This window comes from Geospiza fortis, unplaced genomic scaffold (genome assembly GCF_000277835.1).
Source record: "Geospiza fortis unplaced genomic scaffold, GeoFor_1.0 scaffold138, whole genome shotgun sequence".
NCBI lineage: Eukaryota > Metazoa > Chordata > Aves > Passeriformes > Thraupidae > Geospiza > Geospiza fortis.
Genome location: NW_005054307.1, coordinates 9,782,507 through 9,801,363, shown reverse-complemented (window position 1 = coordinate 9,801,363; position 18,857 = coordinate 9,782,507). Strand labels below are relative to the sequence as shown.

At 39.0% G+C, this 18,857-nt stretch overlaps 1 protein-coding gene across 1 annotated transcript in view; it reads left to right on the top strand.

Moving 5' to 3' along the window:
• RSU1 (Ras suppressor protein 1) overlaps window positions 1–18,857 on the top strand; it is a 96,429-nt gene that overhangs the window by 17,226 nt on the left and 60,346 nt on the right. The window contains exons 4-7 of the mRNA XM_005418599.3: window positions 2,618–2,736; window positions 4,221–4,303; window positions 4,574–4,688; window positions 17,626–17,758. Coding sequence (XP_005418656.2) covers window positions 2,618–2,736; window positions 4,221–4,303; window positions 4,574–4,688; window positions 17,626–17,758 — 450 coding nt within the window. The remainder of the gene's footprint in view (window positions 1–2,617; window positions 2,737–4,220; window positions 4,304–4,573; window positions 4,689–17,625; window positions 17,759–18,857) is intronic.

The following is an 18,857-nucleotide window of genomic DNA, read 5'->3' as shown; positions in this document are numbered from 1 at the left end:
TAGATACTTTCGTGAAGTGCTGATAATTGAATTGCATCTTGAACTGTTGGAATGCCAATAGACATTTTAATGATGATCTGTCTTCTCTGGTCTTTTTTTTTGGTCACAGTAGATCTCTAGCTGTCCTTAATATCTGTCTCAACATCTGAATTGCTTTTCAGAGCAAGTATCAATTAAGAATCCTGATTCTTTGTATTATGAGGGTTAGAACAATATTTTTGGAATGGCATATAGAAGTGTTGCAGTATATGAAGGAAGAAGTTGTGCACTTCCTATGGATTAAAGCCGCAACCATTGTTAATATAGGTCAAATGCTAGTCTGCATTAATACAAAAAATGTCATACAAAAGACCACTTGGTGTTTGGAACAGCAGACATTCAGATCTGGAACCACATTTGCCATCTTCATGTATCATGTGGCCTAAAATCTTAGAGACTAAACACTCTTCCATCTTAATCCCCTCCTTCCACGTGGTCTTCTAGGCACAGGATTTACCACCTAGTCTTAACTTTGCAAAATGGGTTCTGCTTTGGACATCCTTGGAGTCAGTGACAAGGAAACGTTTTTGCTCTAGTAGGTTTTTCAGGAGACAGCCTAGAAACCCTCTTGTCATGTGCAGTGTGTGTGTTACAGGGCTTTAGAAGAGCCCCTTAGGGGAGAGGGGCTTGAATAAGAGCAGAGATTATTTTTGGGAGGGCTTTGGCATGGAAGGGTCAAGTGATGTGGAAAGAGAAAAGATGTACTGCTGCACAGAAGGCTTAAAATGTAACATTTGGAAGGTAGATGAGGCACAAGCTCAGTGTTTGAACTTCTGCAGGGATGAATAGTGCTGGGCAGCAACTTTGAGCTGGTTCTCTGTCCCTGCCAAAGAACAGATACCATTCTGCCTCTTGTCAGTAGGGAGAACCTTCTTTCCCTCTCTTTTCCTTCCTTGCAAAAGTCAAGGCTGTTAGGGCAGCTTGGTAAAAATCCCTTTTCAGGAGTGGAAAACAAGCTGCTTTCTTTAGTCCTGTTTTATATAAAGACCAATTTTTAAAGCAGTGACAGTTCTGCAGTAGCAATAGTGGAAAATGCTTTTCTGTGTTTTAATTGCTAATACTACAGCAGCAATATGAGTTGTATGCCTATAATGGGACTCCTTACTGGGGATGAGGAGGAAGAAGGATTTTGTCTAGATTTAGCTACAGAGAGCTGATCTCTACAAGTTCTTGTTTTGTTGGGACTGGCTTATGCACAAAGGGTAAGGAAAGGTGAGGTTATTTCCTGAGTTTGTTAAAGAAATGGTATATGTGCTTCTTCTGACCTTGCTCACGTGCTTATATGATCTTTTTATTTTTGGTTGTGCAACTTTGTCAGTACTTTGACTAGAGTTTTTATAGTTTCAAGTGTCAGATATTCATACATTCACATAACATCTCCTCTTGACTTCAGTGACTGTTGTTTATCACTTTTGCATCAAAAGAGAATGAAACTCAGGGTATGTTTGGGGACAGCATCTGAAAGGTCATGTTTGTTTCCAGTCTTCACATAAGAAAAAATCCTGTTCTTGACAATAGCTACCTGCTCAGGCTCTTTCTGAAGATGCCTCTCTTCTCTGTTCTGCTTTCAAACCTGGGTGACAACTGAAGCAAGATCCATACAAACCAGGTATATATTTGCTGTACATGCAATAGGGACAGTATGAATAAGAAGCTGGTAGGTAGTTTTTTTTCTGTTCATGTGATAAACAGCGATACACAAACAGTTCATACACAGTTAGGTTCTGTGAAGATGTCTCCAGCCATGTGCCTGCCTTCATTGTTGCTGCAGCTCTAGAGGTTATCTGGATCACCCTGTTCAAGCTCTTGGAGTCAGAGAAAAGTTACCTTTCTCTACCTTGTCTGATCCAGGTTATCAGAGAAATCTCTTCCTTCTGTTACATGTTCTCATGTTGTTCTGTCTGTTACCACTGGGAACTGCTGTCCTAAACCCTCTGAAGACTGGCTGATTGACCTATATTTAGATTAAGCTTTATCAGTCACAGGACTGACATTTTATTTACTTCATGCTCCTTATGCATCAATAGTTCTGTAGTGACACAGATTTGCTGTTCTTAGGAAGAAGTTTGAGCAGCAGTTATCAATGAACATAAATACTGTGCACTTGAGGTATTCCCCTTTGTATTTGGTATCGTGGTGAAGAACTATGTGGAAGAATGAAAAATGGTCAACATGATGTGCGAAAGGGTGATTTTTAGTTTAGCTAGAAGTCATCTACCAAGGACCAGCTTTCTCCATGGAGTGCTGTTAAAGCTGAGCATGGTGTTGTGACACCTCTCTCCCCTGTGCTTTATGTTTTGGGTGTGGCTGCTGATTGACATGACAGGATCCCTTGAGAGTGTGTAAGTTTTGAATATACGTATGGGAATGAGAGGTTACAAAAAGGTCTGCATTGCAAAAGACTTTCTCAGTATCTCGGAGCATCAAAGCCTTTTCAAAACAAGAGGAAATCTTGGCATATATTAAATTTTTTAAGGAGAAAAAGGGAAAAAACCAAACAAAACCCTTGTGACCTGTATTATTCCTGTTAGGTGAAGTGAATACTGATGTCATATTCTTTTTTTCTCTTTACTTACAGCATGAACAGGTTAAACACCTTGCCAAGGGGATTTGGCTCTCTACCAGCACTAGAAGTTCTTGACTTGACTTACAACAACTTAAATGAAAATTCCCTACCAGGAAACTTCTTCTATCTGAGTAAGAAACTTTTCTAAAAAATCTACACATCTTCAGGATATGGTGCTTTTCTCTTTGCAGTTGAAATTTATTTGATGCAGACCAAAATACAAATACAGATTTTTTCCCCAATATTTATGTTCTCTTTTAATATATCTTGAATATTTCTGCATAGCATGGCAAATATTTATCACTGATATATATTGTTATCTGACACCTTTGGACACGAGCAGACTCGCTTAGCAAAGGCGTATTAGTTTTCTTCTCAGTAGTACTTCCTTGGGTCCCATACTCAGTTAAAACATCATGGAGGGTTGCAAGCCTCGGGAAAATAAATAATTTTGCAGCACAACTGTTGTTTGTTGAGTCTGAAAAAAAATGTATTCTTGATAGATCATTACTAAAATAGTTTTAACAGCATGTGGGTGTTGAGGTGTCCAGTACGTTAAAACATATGCTAGGGTTACAAAGCTTGGCAGAAGAATGGTAGAGCTAAGCTGACCTTTGCATATGTTAAAAATACATACCCAGAGGGTTGACAGAAAGGTATTGTAATGCATATGTGCAAAAGAGCTGCATTATGGTTGCCTAAGCAACTTGAATTCTGGCACTTTCTGGATTTCAGTGATTCTGCTTTTCCGTGTACTATGCTGAAGTGGCTTCAGGATCAGTGCATTCAGCATCAAAGTGACAGGCAAGGGGAGAGGAGGAGTGCTGCTCTCTGAAGGATGTTGTGATTGTAACCTGGCACAGGGAAGTCTTTAAGTCAGCATTATTAAAAATGGTCACATTTAGTGAAATGAGAAGAGGAGGAGTGAACTACGTAAGACAAATGGGATCTCCTCTGGTGGGAATGAGAGGTTTTGCTGATCTGACCACCTTCTCTCCTGCTGCACCTGACAGTTCTTTGTGAGTCTCCATTTTAATTCCTTTTTCCAACTGTCATGTATGCTTGTTCAGTAATAGCAAGCTGCATAGTTGTGCTGGGTCATCTTTTTTGATTAATTTCATTGAGACTTGGCATGGAAATTACGAATTATACCATTGGAATCTTCTGTATTTCATTTCAGATCTCTTTCCCATTGTGGTTTCTGTAGAGCTTAACATAGCTGTATATTTGTTGAAGAAACTCAGAAAATTTTTACATGTCTGTTTAGGATGCAAATTGATGTCATAAATAAGAATCAGGGGTAATAAAGAGTAATGACTGTATTCTCATATCTGAGCATTCAGGCTGTTTGCCAGAATCTGCCAGAGTCTACTGTTGCAGAAATTGTTAATTGTGCTAGTCCTTTTGAATATAGATGTTTTCCTGAACTCACCAACAATATAATAAGCCAGTAAATCTAAGTTTGACCTGCTTGTTATTATTGTGAGCCCTGGGTATGTCAAAGGCTTTTCACCAAGTCAGGGTTATTAATCAAACCTGACTCCTTTTTATTGATTAGACCTCAAATGGTTGGGTTATATGCCACCCTGTTTATATATTGCTATTTAATTTGCAGCCACCCTTCGTGCACTCTATCTAAGTGACAACGATTTTGAAATGCTGCCGCCAGATATTGGGAAGCTCACAAAGTTGCAGATAGTAAGTAATTTATCTAAATTCTTGGAAAATCAATTCACTTTTGCAACACTTGTAGGAATGGAATCCAGTCAATTTGAGGAGTAGTAGGGTAGGTTTGCAGGAATAGACCACTACACCTGGAACTGTTTCTTGTTTACCAGAAGACACTTGTAAATAAATGGGAAAATTGAGCATTCAGGAGAAAGCTGGGGGCAGAGGGAGTAGAGCTCTCTTTTGGGCTGCTTCATGGTAACCAAAAATCATTCTGACTGAATTTATATTTGCTCTTAGCTGAGTCTTAGAGACAATGACCTGGTATCACTGCCTAAAGAAATCGGTGAGCTCACCCAGCTTAAGGAACTGCATATCCAGGGAAATCGTCTCACTGTGCTGCCCCCAGAACTGGGTAAGATTATGGATGATCATTTATTTATTTGACTAATAATGATGATGATGAACTGTATTTCCTCTGAAATGATTATGCTTAAGTCATCATATATGGCTAATATTTATTTTCCCCTGAGAAAAACTCACTTTTACACTCCTCCACTGCACTCCTGGATATTCAGGAGGACCCAGAAGATGACATACGTTTTGTTTTATTATTTTATTACGTGTTGCATTATTCTTGTGTATCAGTACACCTGATTGCCAATTTGTATATAGCACCTTACTTTATATAGTGTATCATAAATAATGGGTCAGCAAACCCATTCTTATCTTTCACTGGGTTTTGATAATGCTATTTAGATTAGCCAAAATTGTATTAAGCAAAAATGACAATAGCATAAGTGGCTTCTTAGTGACTGTGCCTATACAAAGGGGAAGTTTAATCATCTAGAGTGAAATATAGCTAAATGGGAGGCTTTTTTTGTTTTTCAATTTGATTAGCTTTTCTTAGGGAGCTGACAGCTTTTTAACTTATGGAGCTGGTTGATGTAATTTGAATTTGTGATACTATACATTTGAATACTATGAAGTAGGAGTTCTTCTTTGAAACTTAAGTATTGATTTTGCTGAATTTGCATTGCAGTACTCCATTTTATGTGAGGGGCATGGTTCCTGTTTGCCCCAAGCCAGAAATTGGTTTCTAATCTTAAAATTTAAAAAAATATTTTCATTGGTAATAATGTAATTGTGTCAATTACCTCTTTTTTGAAAGCTTTTGGGGAAGCTTCTCGGTTTCTACTGGTACCTTCCACGTAATACTTCCCAAAACTCAGAAGGATAGAGACAGAAATTAGCATGATAAAGTAAACTTGCTTGTTTTCATAAGAACTTGCTTTGACCCATTGACCCTTTGCTTTAATGTGCTTTAATGTACTTTAATGTGACAGTATGCAATGAATGCTTTTTGTTTTGTAGAAGAATGTGCTTTTCTTCTGTGAATTGGGGAAGATATTTGTTTGACTCTTATTTTTTTGCCAGTATGGGGTTTTTTGACTTTTCCTCATACCATTAGTGGACTAGTGGATGAAAGTTGCTCTCTTTTCTTCAATTTCAGATGTTTATCTCTTGACACAGGTATACTTTCCTTAGGTTTTGGTCAAAGTCATATTTATTTATCAATTCTTGCAACAGCAACATTCAGAAGCATGTAGTGTCTGTAAATGTAATTTTCCATAGCTTCCTAAATTGTAGCTTTTGGGTTTTTTTTCAGAACGTGGAAGATGAATACTGCACTGAGTCTAATCACCTTCTTTGGCTAATTAAATATTCTAAACATGCTGCTGCCTTACAAGCATAGCAACAAATCCCCATTAAGTGGTTTTACTATCAAAATTCATCCCAAATGGAAATGTTTGAAATGAAATCCTCAATATTTATTTCTGTATTAATCTATAAAATTCAGGATGGCTAAGGGAAATTTTTTCCTCTAAGCATTTATTTGCATTTTAGAACAATATCACAGTCTGGTAAAAAAAGGACTTGTAATTTTGCCCCAGTTGGTAAAGGTGAGGTTCACTGACACAGTTAAGTCCTTGTTACCTCTGTTCTTTATTACTCAAAAGGTATTTTGTAAATTACACTCTTCTTTTCGTGTATTAATTGATCAATGTTTCATTTTGCAGTCTTACTCAAGATCCTCATTTGTGATCAGTTACCATAATTTTTGTTGTGATCTATGCCGTGGATAATGCTAGAATCATCTCAAATTTTTAAAATAGATTTTGGTGTGTATTTCCAGAGAACATTACACTGAAGTCTACATTTGTAATTTGTGCAACTTGCAGGCATATTTACTGTGGAAAACAATGTTCTGCTTGTTTATTCAACATCTGGGCACATGTTAGGGACTGGAACACCAGATTAGGGTTTGGAAGGCTTGTTTGAGGTCAGGGAACAGGCCCTAGGCAAGAGTGAATCTCTGCAGTCCTGGTTTCCCTTCTGTAAACCAGGCCAGTGTAGAGAAGCACCCCTTTGGAGATGATTTTAAAGTCTGCCAGTGAAAGGTGGCATGAGAGAGTTACAACCTACTGCATGGACTGCTAATGCCATAGTCAGTCACCATCTGAGGGAGAATGAACTTTGTCTGCTGTCCGAGTTCTCCCTCCTAAATTTTTAAAATTGAATTATAATGTACTCAGAACTATCCAAATACTTCTTGGTGTGCATTTTGGATAAATAGCTTTTCAGTGAGCTGGTCTTATTTGCATTAATTGGAGCTGCTCCTGTTCCATTCTAAGTAAACAATCTTTTCTCTCTCATTATCACCTTCATAATTAAAGGTGCTGAAGGCTTTTGACTGGCTTAGTTCAGGCTCTGGTGGACAGCGGTGAGTCACTGGATGTTCATTTACCATGGAGATGGGTACAACTGAATGATGAGAAGGACGTATGTGTTACATTAAACTGTTTTTTAAAAGTGATGTAAATAAGTGCAGAAGAAGGAATGAAGAATAGGGTATGAAAAAGGCCACAGACAGGCCTTGGGGTCACAACTTTGGAGTGGAGATACCGATAAATAACCTCCTACAGTCAGCCTGTAAGGTCACCTGATGTGAATGAGCTGACACCAGTACAGGGCTGGGGGAGATTGGTATTATCCTCCATTGTGTTTAGCAGAGAATTCCTACTGCTAATTTAAGAGAAATATTCCTGCCCAGGAGGAGATGAAATGACTGAAACACTGCATTGGTCCCTGGGTGAGGTGCTTTTCTGTAAATACAGTACATGTGAGTGATGAACACAGGAAATGGCCGGGAGTAAGTGGGTGGAATTTGCAGCTTGTTTTTATCATTTGTCTCTCAAAACCCCATTCATGAGAAATGGTGGTGGGCAGTCATATATAAACTTTAAAGAGGCGCTGGCATTTTTTCCCCAGAATTTAAAAGGTTATGTGCTGCATTGCAAGACAAATAAATCATGATTCACTGCAACAACAGAGTTGCAGTCAGTTATATAAATTGCCAAGGAGGCACTAAATCTGTCGCTTTGTGTGTTCTGACCATTTAACAATAAGAACGGTTTGGAAAGAAAGTAAACGAGAAACAAGAACCATATAAAATGGTAGATGCAATTAGTCACATCAGTGATGGTGTTTTAAGTTCATTGTTTGTTCATCTGGGTGGACCCATATGTGCCGCATAAAAGATTTTCTCAGGAGAATCAGGGGTGTAAGAGGAGTATGGTGCAGAGTACTCACCAAGATGTAGCTAAATAACCACGCAGAGAATGTAACTAGCTTATCTGTATGTTTGCATTTCTGATGTGAAAACAAATTTTATGATTTTTAACGCCCAGATTCTAATGTCGCCTGGGAGCCCTACCCTGCTGCTAACACATGCATGCACACATGTGATTGGGTCCTGTTTGTGCATATGGAAGAACAGTGATTTCTAAGAATACATTCCCAATTACCATCCTCCTTTTGCAAAATTGAATTTGGCATCAATGGCTCACAAGTTGCTGTTCAATGCTGTTCTAGTTTAGCAAATAATTTCCTCAGGTAACGAGAGACACTATGAAAATTATTATGTTAGCCCATACTGGAAAAGTAGAAAATTCAAGCCTTGTTAAAAAGAATCTTAAAGGCCTAAGTTGTCATATTCCTTTTTAGGGAGCATGAAACATTTTGTAAATTTAATTTGTGTATCAGAATAACCAAGTAATTATTTCTAAATTTTTGGTTTCAAACAGCTGAATTATCTTCTGCGGATAAAGGATTGGCTTTAAATACAAAGTTCAAGGAATTGTGCCAAAAGCCTCAATATTTCCATCACAGGAAGACCTTCTAAAATTTAGGCTTTTGAAATTACTCTAGAATGTGTGAATTAATATTATATTACACAAAGTAGTAGCTGCAGTTGTTTGTTCAAGTAAATATTAATTGAAATAGCCATTTACTCAGGTAATTATAACAGGCATGTGCAAACATAAGAGTCACTTACTTTACAAAAGATATTTCTTTTCCAAATGTTGGAAACTTTCCACTAGTTGATGTAAATGCCAAACTTTTCTTATTTAGTATAAACTGTTACTGCACCCTGCCTGTGTCACAACACAGCGCTGTTTACACCTGCAGTATAGGTCATTTATTGGTGCTTGTTGGAAGCCAGAACACTGGGACTCTTTGGACAACAGATCTGAGCGCTGGAACAACTAATTGATACCTTATCATTTCAAAAGAAGATATGTTTCTGATTTTGAAACTAAGGTAAAGGTGGATAAACAAAATAATTTGTTTTCTGAGACTGCTGATGTAGCAGTTATCAGTCAAGAAACAATAAAAAACATGTAAGTAGCAAGATAGGTTATCGGGAGATTATTTATATAGAAAAGCTTCTCTGAAAATCTGTGCATATTCTGATTCTGTTATTCATTTAAGGTTTAAGTCAAAAAGAAAAGAAAAAAAAAGCCCAAAACCGCTACACCCTATACCCCACCACTTGTTATGTAGTTAGAAACCAGGCTGAATGCAAAGTACTTGATGGACACTGCTGTAATTCTTGCCAAACTTTCCAAGATTCAGATTTGATCTTGCATTAGTTTTTAAAATATGTAAGTTCCACAGTCACTTTCCAGATAACTACAAGGTGTGGGGGGGTTCTCCTCATGTTGACTGTACTCTGATTCTAAGTACCATCAACATAATAACGATGTTTCTGTCAGCAGATACTTCATCTGTTGTGTCAGAGCTGTAGTAGGTAAGAGTTCTGTAATTAGAGCCAATCTGAGCAAATGTTACATTTGTTGTTATATTTGGTTCATTTTATGTGTCTCGTAGTACTCGAAGGTTGTTTCGCTCTTCTGAGTACTTGGCAACCTGTGTTTGAATGGGAGTTTCAAAGGTGCAGGGCAAAAGCAATACAGTGAGTCTTTTTTGAAGTAATTTTTTTAAATTAACTAGATTTTGGTCTGATAGGGACCCTTCAAAGAGGGAATGCTCTGTTGAATTCCCATGTAATTGAGAATCTCAGGGGAGTTTCTGATGCTGGAAAAAATGTGCAATATATTTCAAAATAAATTGGGATGCTGATCCTCTAAGCCTGTAATACTTCCTGTGCCATTAAAGTGTCTTTGATGTTAAACTACTTTGACATCACGTTAATTTCCTTTGTTCCAAAAGCCATCTGCTGCGTACTGTGTTTCTTGGGTTTTTTCACTGGGAACACTTAGTGGTGACTGTTGGTCTGCCCCTTGGGATCCCAGTCAGCACTGGACATTTGTTACACAGAGCAGTGAAGGAAATGGTATTTCCAGCACAACATATCACCTTTCAAAGAAAGAAATCAGTGAAACTTAGCAGTACTTGTAGGTCTTCTAGTAAATGGTCTTGCTCTTGCCTGAGGAATGTGGAGGAAATTAATTTAATCAAGTTTTAAGTAGGAAATAAATCATTTTAGAATGTATTTTTAAAAATACATTTTGAAAGTACATTTTGAAGTAATTTCTTGGATTTTTGTTAAAGTGCTCGTCTTCTGCCCTTCCTCTTAGCTACCAAGACAATGGCACCAGCAGGGCTGATTGCCCTGGTACCTGAGAGCTGTGTGTGGGGGAGGTCAATTGTTGAAACAGCCTGATTTGTCATGTGGCAGTGCAAGCCATTAGCAGAGTGTTGTTAGGTGAGGAGTACCTCGTGTACTGCCTTGAATAAGTTCCTGTTTTATGGCTCTCATATGTGAATCTTATTATTATTTACTCTTTCTACTAGTTCTTCTGGTAAGGTCTGCTGTGTTGTGTATTGTGATGGTAGGAGTTTCCAAGGCTCTCTCCTTGCTCCCAGAGAGTTAACCTCTCCTCCTGCTCCCTGAATGTGGAAATGTAAGTTTGCCCAGCCAGGTTAGAGCTACAGTCTGTCTGTATTTAATACCTGAAGTATGGTTTAAGGTGGTAGTTCAGCATTTCATCCATCCTCTTCTCTTTCCCAGGCTTCATCTTCAATCCTGGCACATTCTGAAGTGTCAGACTTTCCATTACACTTTGGTATAAAGATTCTGGCTGACCTTTGCTTTGATGCTGGAATTTTGTATAAACATCTCAGGACTACATTCACTTTGTTTTAAACTCTCTCCTATGAAGCATGGTGGAGGGTAAAATTCTCTTCCCATACAAATATAATAGCTGTAGCTGAGGCAATACCAGTTTGCCCTGTAACACTTCACATTTACATCAAGGGTAAAGAATTCAAGATTTAGTTGGTCTGTTTTTAGTTGATTTATTTCAGCTATGTTCCTCTTACTAAGAGTTGAAGAAAATGAGTAACTCTGTGGAATCACAGTATAATCTGACTATATGACCTATGAAAGTAAAGAGTGAGAGAACACTTGGCTGCTGATCCTCACTCACTCCATGACAAGAGAGCACAGGTAGTCTTTCTCCCTTGTAGATGGGCAGAGGGAGCAGCAGTGTTTTAGAAATAAGTCAGCTTACTTCAGCTCAGAATTAAAGAATGTGTTTTGACAGTGATGAACCATTAGAACAAGACACAACTGGCAGAATCTCCATCTCCTGATGTTTTTCAGACCAGATGTTTTTCTGTTTGAAATGTGTTTGTAAGCTCTTCAGTTACTGAGCTGACACAGATTTTCTACGTAGTCAGGTCAATGCTAAAGTTGGGGTCTCACCTCCAAACTCATCATTGGAAATCATCATGTACATCTAAGAAGTTGTAAGAATAACATGTGATGTTGTTTTAACCTGTTTTAGCTCCCTGAAAGTAATTGTAAAACTGAGGATGGACTTTGGCCTCAGTGTTTGACTTTCAGATTGCTCCCTCAGCCTTCTCTTACCTTGGGGCTTCCTGTCTAACGCTCACAGGGGAGATTGCAGGCATTCCCATCTGTGTGGTTAGGAGAGGAGCCAGGGGAACACTTCCAGCCTGCTTCTGTGGGATGGATGCTCTGGGGTATCTTATTTATTTGCATGTGCTGAATCTGATTTCTTGTTATCTGAGACTTTAACCTTTTCCCATATTATGTAGAACCACCACAAATGTTATTTCAGGGTTCTCTGAAGAGCTGGTGACTTTAAGTGTTAGACCTTCTTTGGTATAAGGTTGTAGGGGTGAGAGGGCAGAAGTGTTGCTGGGATTGATCTTTTGGAAGCATTTCAGTCTAGTTTTAGATTTACTAAACTTAGTTGTTCTCTCTTAGTGCACAGGAGCTCATCAATAAGCAAATACGTATTTTTGACCTATGCTGTGGAGATGTAGATTTCTTTATCATACTGAATATTGATGTGAATATTTTTGCCAGTTCCAAAGAGATTGAGTCACACTGCACTTAGGTACAAGAAGACTTTGCTCTTTGTTTTCTCACTGCTCCTTTATAAATCCTGTTCAAATCTACTGTCTTCTGTTATTAATCCTTCAAAAGTGCTACGTCTTCAAAGCAGAAATGATCTTACCTGTTTATAGGAATGGTATGAGTTGCTGGTGCACAGCCTTACATGTACTTAAGATTGGGGTAAAAATCATTGTCTTTTGATAATACTTTGTGGCATAGAAATGAGTATATATTTTCTTTTTTTTTACATAGGTATTAAAACATCATTCACAATTAATTGCTTTGGTATCCTTTTCATGACATAATAGTCATTATATTTCTTCTACCCCCACACTTTAAACAATCTCTCTCTCTATTGAGACAAAGCAAATGCCACAAAAGTAATAAAAATTATAAGCCCTGTAGTGTAAAGCAAATCTAAAACAAGCCAGGACGGACATATTTTTACATACAGCCTAAGTTTAAATTTAGTGCAGTAGATTGATCCCTTACTTAGCATTTAATAAAACAGGATCAAAGGTATTTATATCTAAATAAATTACTAAAACTAATTTTGTTCCTCCTGTTATATGTATGACAGAGAGTAAGACCTTTACATTGTAAAGGGAAAGAACGTTTGAATTGCAGTCTTAAGAGGAATTGCTAAAAGGGATGTGTAACAGCTTGAGGACTCTCCTTGAGGTCAGTGAAGAAGAGTCTAGGCTGGGAGGGGAGTTAGAGTATCAACAGGGCACAGATATGAAACTCAGCAGTATACAAGCTAAAAATTATATCCATTGATTTTAATGAAGCTTCACTGGGGATGAATTTAAACCATTACAGAGAAGCGTTGATCTGGCATTTTACAGCTAGGATCATGTTTCTTATGCTGAATGCCAGTGTTAGTTCTCAAATGTCAGAGTTGTTTAATTACTTAATTTCACCTTTTAATTTTTGGAAGTATTTAAAGTGTTACCAGGGGGCATTCAAGTGAAAAGGACAAGCCAGGTGTGTGTTCATTCTGTTTCCTTTTGTGTGTATTGAAGTAAGGCCTATCTACACTAGTCACACCTTACTGTACCTCCAATATACATCCATTGGGTAAATATTACACAGTCTGTATATCATCTGTCACAGGAGTATGGGGAGCTTGTAGCTGTATGTGTCAGGGGTGCTTGCAGGCTAGGTCTAATGGACAGAAGTAGCCTGGGAGGTCTGAGGGCACCCTTGGCCAAAGTGATGGTTAGAATTATTACTGGCTCTGACACTCTCTGCAAACACCACTGTGGGAGGCAGCATTTGATTTTCTATTCTAAGCTCTTTTCTGACCGTTGGAGGCATTTGAGCAAAACATGGATGTTCTCATAGACCACTTTTTATTTCAACAGAACTGCAGGAAAATAAGAAACATTAATGATAACGTTTTAGCTCAAGCGCAGGATAGATCCATTAAGACAGGAAAGTGTAGGTGCCTTCTTATCCTTTAAATATCTCTCAGGATGAGGTGTGCCCACTGTCATATGAGGTGGCCCTTCTGCCCACCCATTACTGTAGATGCTCTGAGTTTAGGAAGTGAAAAATGGATGACCTAAGTTAGAACACGTTAAAAATAAAAATACGCACACTTTGATTTTTACACTCTTGAATTCTCAAGAGTTTTGGTGTAGATTATTTACTATAGCTCCCAGGTGGTAGCTAACAAGAGATTTGGGCAATAGATAGTTTTTAGGTCTGCACAGCTGAGTGGTTGGGCATTAGGAGCAATTTGGTTTTGAGGTGGGGTAAACAAAGAAGTTAAATCACAAGGATCCAATCAAACTTAAAGGTTCAAGATCATCTTTAGATACAATGAATACTGAGACAGAAATAAAAATGCCAAGATCAGGCATTTCTAAGATGGCACAGATGGCTTCCCTTAAAAGGCTTTTGGTCATTCTGTGCAGGTCATCCACAGCAGTCAGCTGTTAGATCTCTGCTCTTCCCTTTTTCAGATTCTGTTCTCTTTTCAGTGTCCACTTTGCAGTCTTCCTACTTGGAAATCTATATTTACTCAAGATAGAGTAAAAAAAGTACCTGTTGGACTTATAAAGTTATTTAAGCGTGTTAAACCCAGGTTCTGGGATGTATAGTTTTGATCATTTATTAGAATAATTTTAGAAGCACTCAGAAATAATTTAAATATAACATTTCTGTGCCCTAGGAAAGGGGCTGTGCTGACTAGCCTTGAAGGTGGCCTGTTCCTCCTCACTTACCAGAGGCATATGACTGTGATGCCTTTCAGTGGAGCTGATCTCCTTCAGTATGACAAAATAGCAAGAACTTTAAGTTCATAATGAAGAAATACAATTTTAGTGAAACGATTATGCCAAATTGCAGAAATTATTAATATTTTTTAATAGGTAGATGTGCATGTAGAACAAAACAGCAATGACCACTGCAGTCTCCTATCCTAATGTATTTTGTGGCTGAATCTTCAGTGCTGGAGTGTTACTAGAGGTAATTCTGTATTTTGCTTACTAAAAGTATCTGAGGGATTTGATGTGATCTGTGTAGCAGAACAGTATATAAATTTCTGAAAGCCCTGGAGACGGTGTTCTGCTGATGCTGCTGTTGGACAATACGCATGAAGGCACATCTGCCGTGAGTTTTTCCCTGGCTCTAGTGCTGCAGGGGTGGAATAACAGCATTTTCTAACATGGTGTTGCCATGAAAAAAATCACCTAGGCAAGGAGGCTCTTGGGTTTGGGGGATAGGGACACGTGTGAGGTGTCCAGTTGCTGGGCACTCCTGTGGGGAGCCTGGTGCCAGAGCCATTGCTTCAGGCAAGTGTGATCATTTCTTCCACACTGCTGGATTTGTCTTGTGCACTGCAGCAGGAGGGTCCATGCAGTGCTCCTGTGGGTTTGGCTGCCCCAGCACATACTGTTCCTGAGATGTTACTGAGACTTTGGCCTTGTGCTTGGAACTCCCGGCTGTCCTGCAGCCAGTGTAGAATTAGGTACATACGCCCTTGATTCATGGATTTTTTAGCTGTAAGCACAGAAAGGACACCAGGATATGGCCCCAAGCACTGCATGGTGATGCAGGAGAGACACGTTTCCCTTCTGTCTCATTTTTGGTTACGTGGCTTCTTTGTGCTCAAATGGCTTGCCTTGCATCTGGAGGGTTAGACTCCATTTCCTGCTTAGTTCTGATGAGGTGGGGCTCTCTTCCTGTAACTTCTTATCCTGCTCTTTTTTCTGCCTATTTCTATCCTTCATTTCCAGATGGAAATTTTGGTATCCAGCGGCGAGTTTTTTAAAGCCCTTGTTGCCCTGTCCGTCCTGTCTTCTGTAGGGCAGCCCTCCTTCACTCACCTGCAGAGAACCTGGTGCTTGCTATGAGGACAGACAAGTTGTTCCCTTTCTCACTACCACACTTGATTAAATTCTTCACTTCAAGTCCCTAGGCTCTCACTCCAGCTCTAGGTGGCCGGTGGGATGGGCTGCCAGGCCAGCTGCTGCTGGCAAGGCTCCCGGAAGGACGTCCTGGGCAGGGAGGGCTGGATTTTGGTGCGGATGCTCAATTTTTGTGCGCCCCAGTTTCCTCTGTAATTAGATTAATTAGGGCCTCTGCTTCCCTCTGAAGGTGAAAAGAAATATTTGTACCTGCCTCCAGTGTGTTTCAGGAAAAAAGAGAAGACCGAGGAAAATAAAGCTATTGCATTGGCATGGGGGCCTACAGGTTATTCTGCTTGAGAAGTCTTGGTTTTGCTGTAAGATTCCTTTAGCTGTAGTAGAGTAGTAATTATTACAATTAATTATGTTGAAATGGGCCATGTGGTATTTGAAATGGAAGTGGGCAGAGTATACTGTAGGAATGGAAACATGCAGCAGCCTTCCCTGGATGGTAAATTTCTGACACAGCTTGGGACAAGAGCTGAGACCTCAGATACTGAGATTTTGGGCACATGTGACTTATTCCTATAAGCAGCATTGAACTTGATCTGTGATGGGGCCAATCTTGCCTCCCCAAATTTAACTGGTTTTTTTATAGTATACACAGAGTGATCATTTTACCTTGATGCCCCACCTACAGAGTGCTTGCAGTGTTGGTAGTTTTGGAGAGCAGCATACAGGATTTTTTGCAGGTAATAAAATGGGAAATCCAATTTGCAATTGCAAAGCAAGCCCCTGAGTGATACATAATGTTCCCAGCAGCCCTGGTCAGAGGGTTAGGGCTAATTGCCACTCTGGCCAGCTTCCCCAGCAGCCTCCGCGTGAGATCTGGATGCAGAGAGCGCCAGCCCGCACCTTCAGCCAGCACAGATTTAGACACACTGCTTTCTGGCTTATTAGGTCCTCTTTGTCACAGCACTTAATCCTTTTTCCTGATCCCTGTTAGAACAGGGCTGCTGAGTCCCCTAATAAAGCAGAGAGGCGCACTGAAGCGTGCAGCGGGTGCTGCCGCCTGACTGACGGCTGTGGGGGATGCTCCTGCCACAGACAGCTGGCAGATGAGCTTGTTAAGGTAACGGTGACTCCTGACTCCCTGATAGGCTGGTATGAGATGCTTGGCATCTTTTCACACCGTTTAATGGCCTGTCTTTAATTGTGTTAACCCCTTTTACAGAGAGGAATACACCAAGGATTAGCTGTCAAAGTGAGCAGTGAGCACAGGGCTTGAAGCAGCTCCCCTTGCCTGCACTTGCACACACCCTTTCATTTTGGAAAGCTGTGGTGTCAGGTTGATTTCAGATTTCACCAGCAACTTGGCTCAGTCAATCTTCAAAACTCTGTAAATATTTTTTGTTTTGTTCCCCATACTTAAAGATCATTTTAGCTTATTGTGGTTTAGGTATTGATGATTTATGGGGGAGTGGTAGGCCTTTCTTAATTATGAAATTCACAAAAAAAAAATTGGAAATATGAAACAGATTTCTTAATTTAAAGAACACAAGAAGATATTTCAATGGCTAGGTTATCCTGGAATTCAGCCCTTTGTATCCATAGTCATGAGGGCTTTGAGTGGAGCATGTGCTGTTTTTGGGCTCGGGTGGTAAACTTTTACAAAATGAACAAAATAGCCCCGAGCAAGCCCATGACAGATCTCTTACATCTTCTGTCAAGAATCAGTAAAACTGCCATGTCACAAGAATGGCATTGTCGGTGCTGTTGTGAGTGTGTGTCACTAACCACAGATCAGAACGGGATCTTGGTGCAGAAAATGTCTTGGGCGCTGGGAATGCAAAAAGCCCCTAGAGCAGGGATTGAGGAATGCTGTGCAATGCTAAGCTTCAGCAGAGCAGAGTTCTACCAGAGAATCATTCTCCTTTCATTCCTGCAGATCATAGTGGAGATAGTGAATGGATGCATTATCAAGTCACACTTAAAACTAATTTAATAAATAAGTGGGCAGAGTTCAACCCTGCTTTGCAGTGTGTAGCAGCGCTGAAACAGATAGAGTGGAACTGCCTCCATCATGGGGGGAACTATTGTGTCCTTCTATTTCTCCTTGCTGAGACTGAAATATTTGCTATTATTATAGTTGCACTCTCTGAAATGAATTTAAAAGTTTTTACATTCACAGCAAGGTATTTCTTTCAAATTTTTCATGTTTCAAATATTTTTCATCTGGTGTTTTGTTTAATCTCTTTCAGGTAATTTGGATTTGACTGGTCAAAAGCAAGTCTTCAAAGCAGAGAACAATCCCTGGGTTACCCCTATTGCTGATCAGTTCCAGCTGGGAGTATCTCATGTTTTTGAATACATTCGTTCAGAAACATATAAATAGTAAGTATTACATTATATATTGTAGCTGTGTTATTTATTTCCCTGTAGTGTGTTGGGCAAAGTGTTACCAGCTACACACATCTTTCATAATACATGCAGTAACTTGGTATTCAGGACAAATATGCAAGCCTGTACATTTATATTAAGGAATTTTGCCTAGAAGAAGGTAACTGTCATGTAGACAAGTTAGGAAAGCACAAAGACTGTTTGATACGGTCCTGCATTTTTTGTTTATTTCTAAGAGCTATTATGTAACATGAGAGATGTGAAAGAACAAGTGTTACAAGCCTTTTGACAAGTACTAATTTTAAGTATGCTCAGTATGACTTTATATATATATTTAAATAGATATTTGTTAATGCTTTTGGATGCAGGTTGTCATGTTTTGAGAGATATCCAGACTTTGAACATTGCTTGATCTGGATGAATTTGTGAAAGTCTACAATCTTAGTAATTCAAATACAAGTACTAGTGTTTTCTTCAACAGTGTAAATGTGTGTGCTGGGCTTCTTCATTTTAATGCAAGATCCATGTACAAATGCTGACCATTAGTTTAAGAAATAATGTCTTTAATCATTCACTAAATTGTAATATTTGTTTTAAGTAAAGATCTCCATGTTATTCTTTAGATGGGAAGTTATTTTTCAGTGTCTAGCAACTATCTTGATGCTGTCTCCCTAGGAGCAGTAGGTAGTACAACCTGGATTGGAAAGTCAATTTTTGCATTTTGCCTTTATTTAAAAACTGTATTTTAATAATTCAGAAGCATTTCTGACAATCTTTTATATGGTTGCTGTCTGAACAAAATTACCGGAGAAGGGTATTCACAAGTGACAGTTGCGGGATTCCAATTAAATAACTGAGATGCAAATTTCTGTAGGAACTAAATGACCCAACAATGGCTTTTGTAGGCTATTGCTCTTCATTTACAGAATTTTAAATGAAAAGAATCACAGATGGAAGAGTGGTTGCAAGAATCGCGTGTCTCAGAAGGGTGCTGATATTTATGCTGTGATTCGTGTTCTCAAGACAGATTTATTCATAGATTTAAGTAGGCTGCAACACCCTTCTTGCAGTAGTACTCTGTACTACAGACATG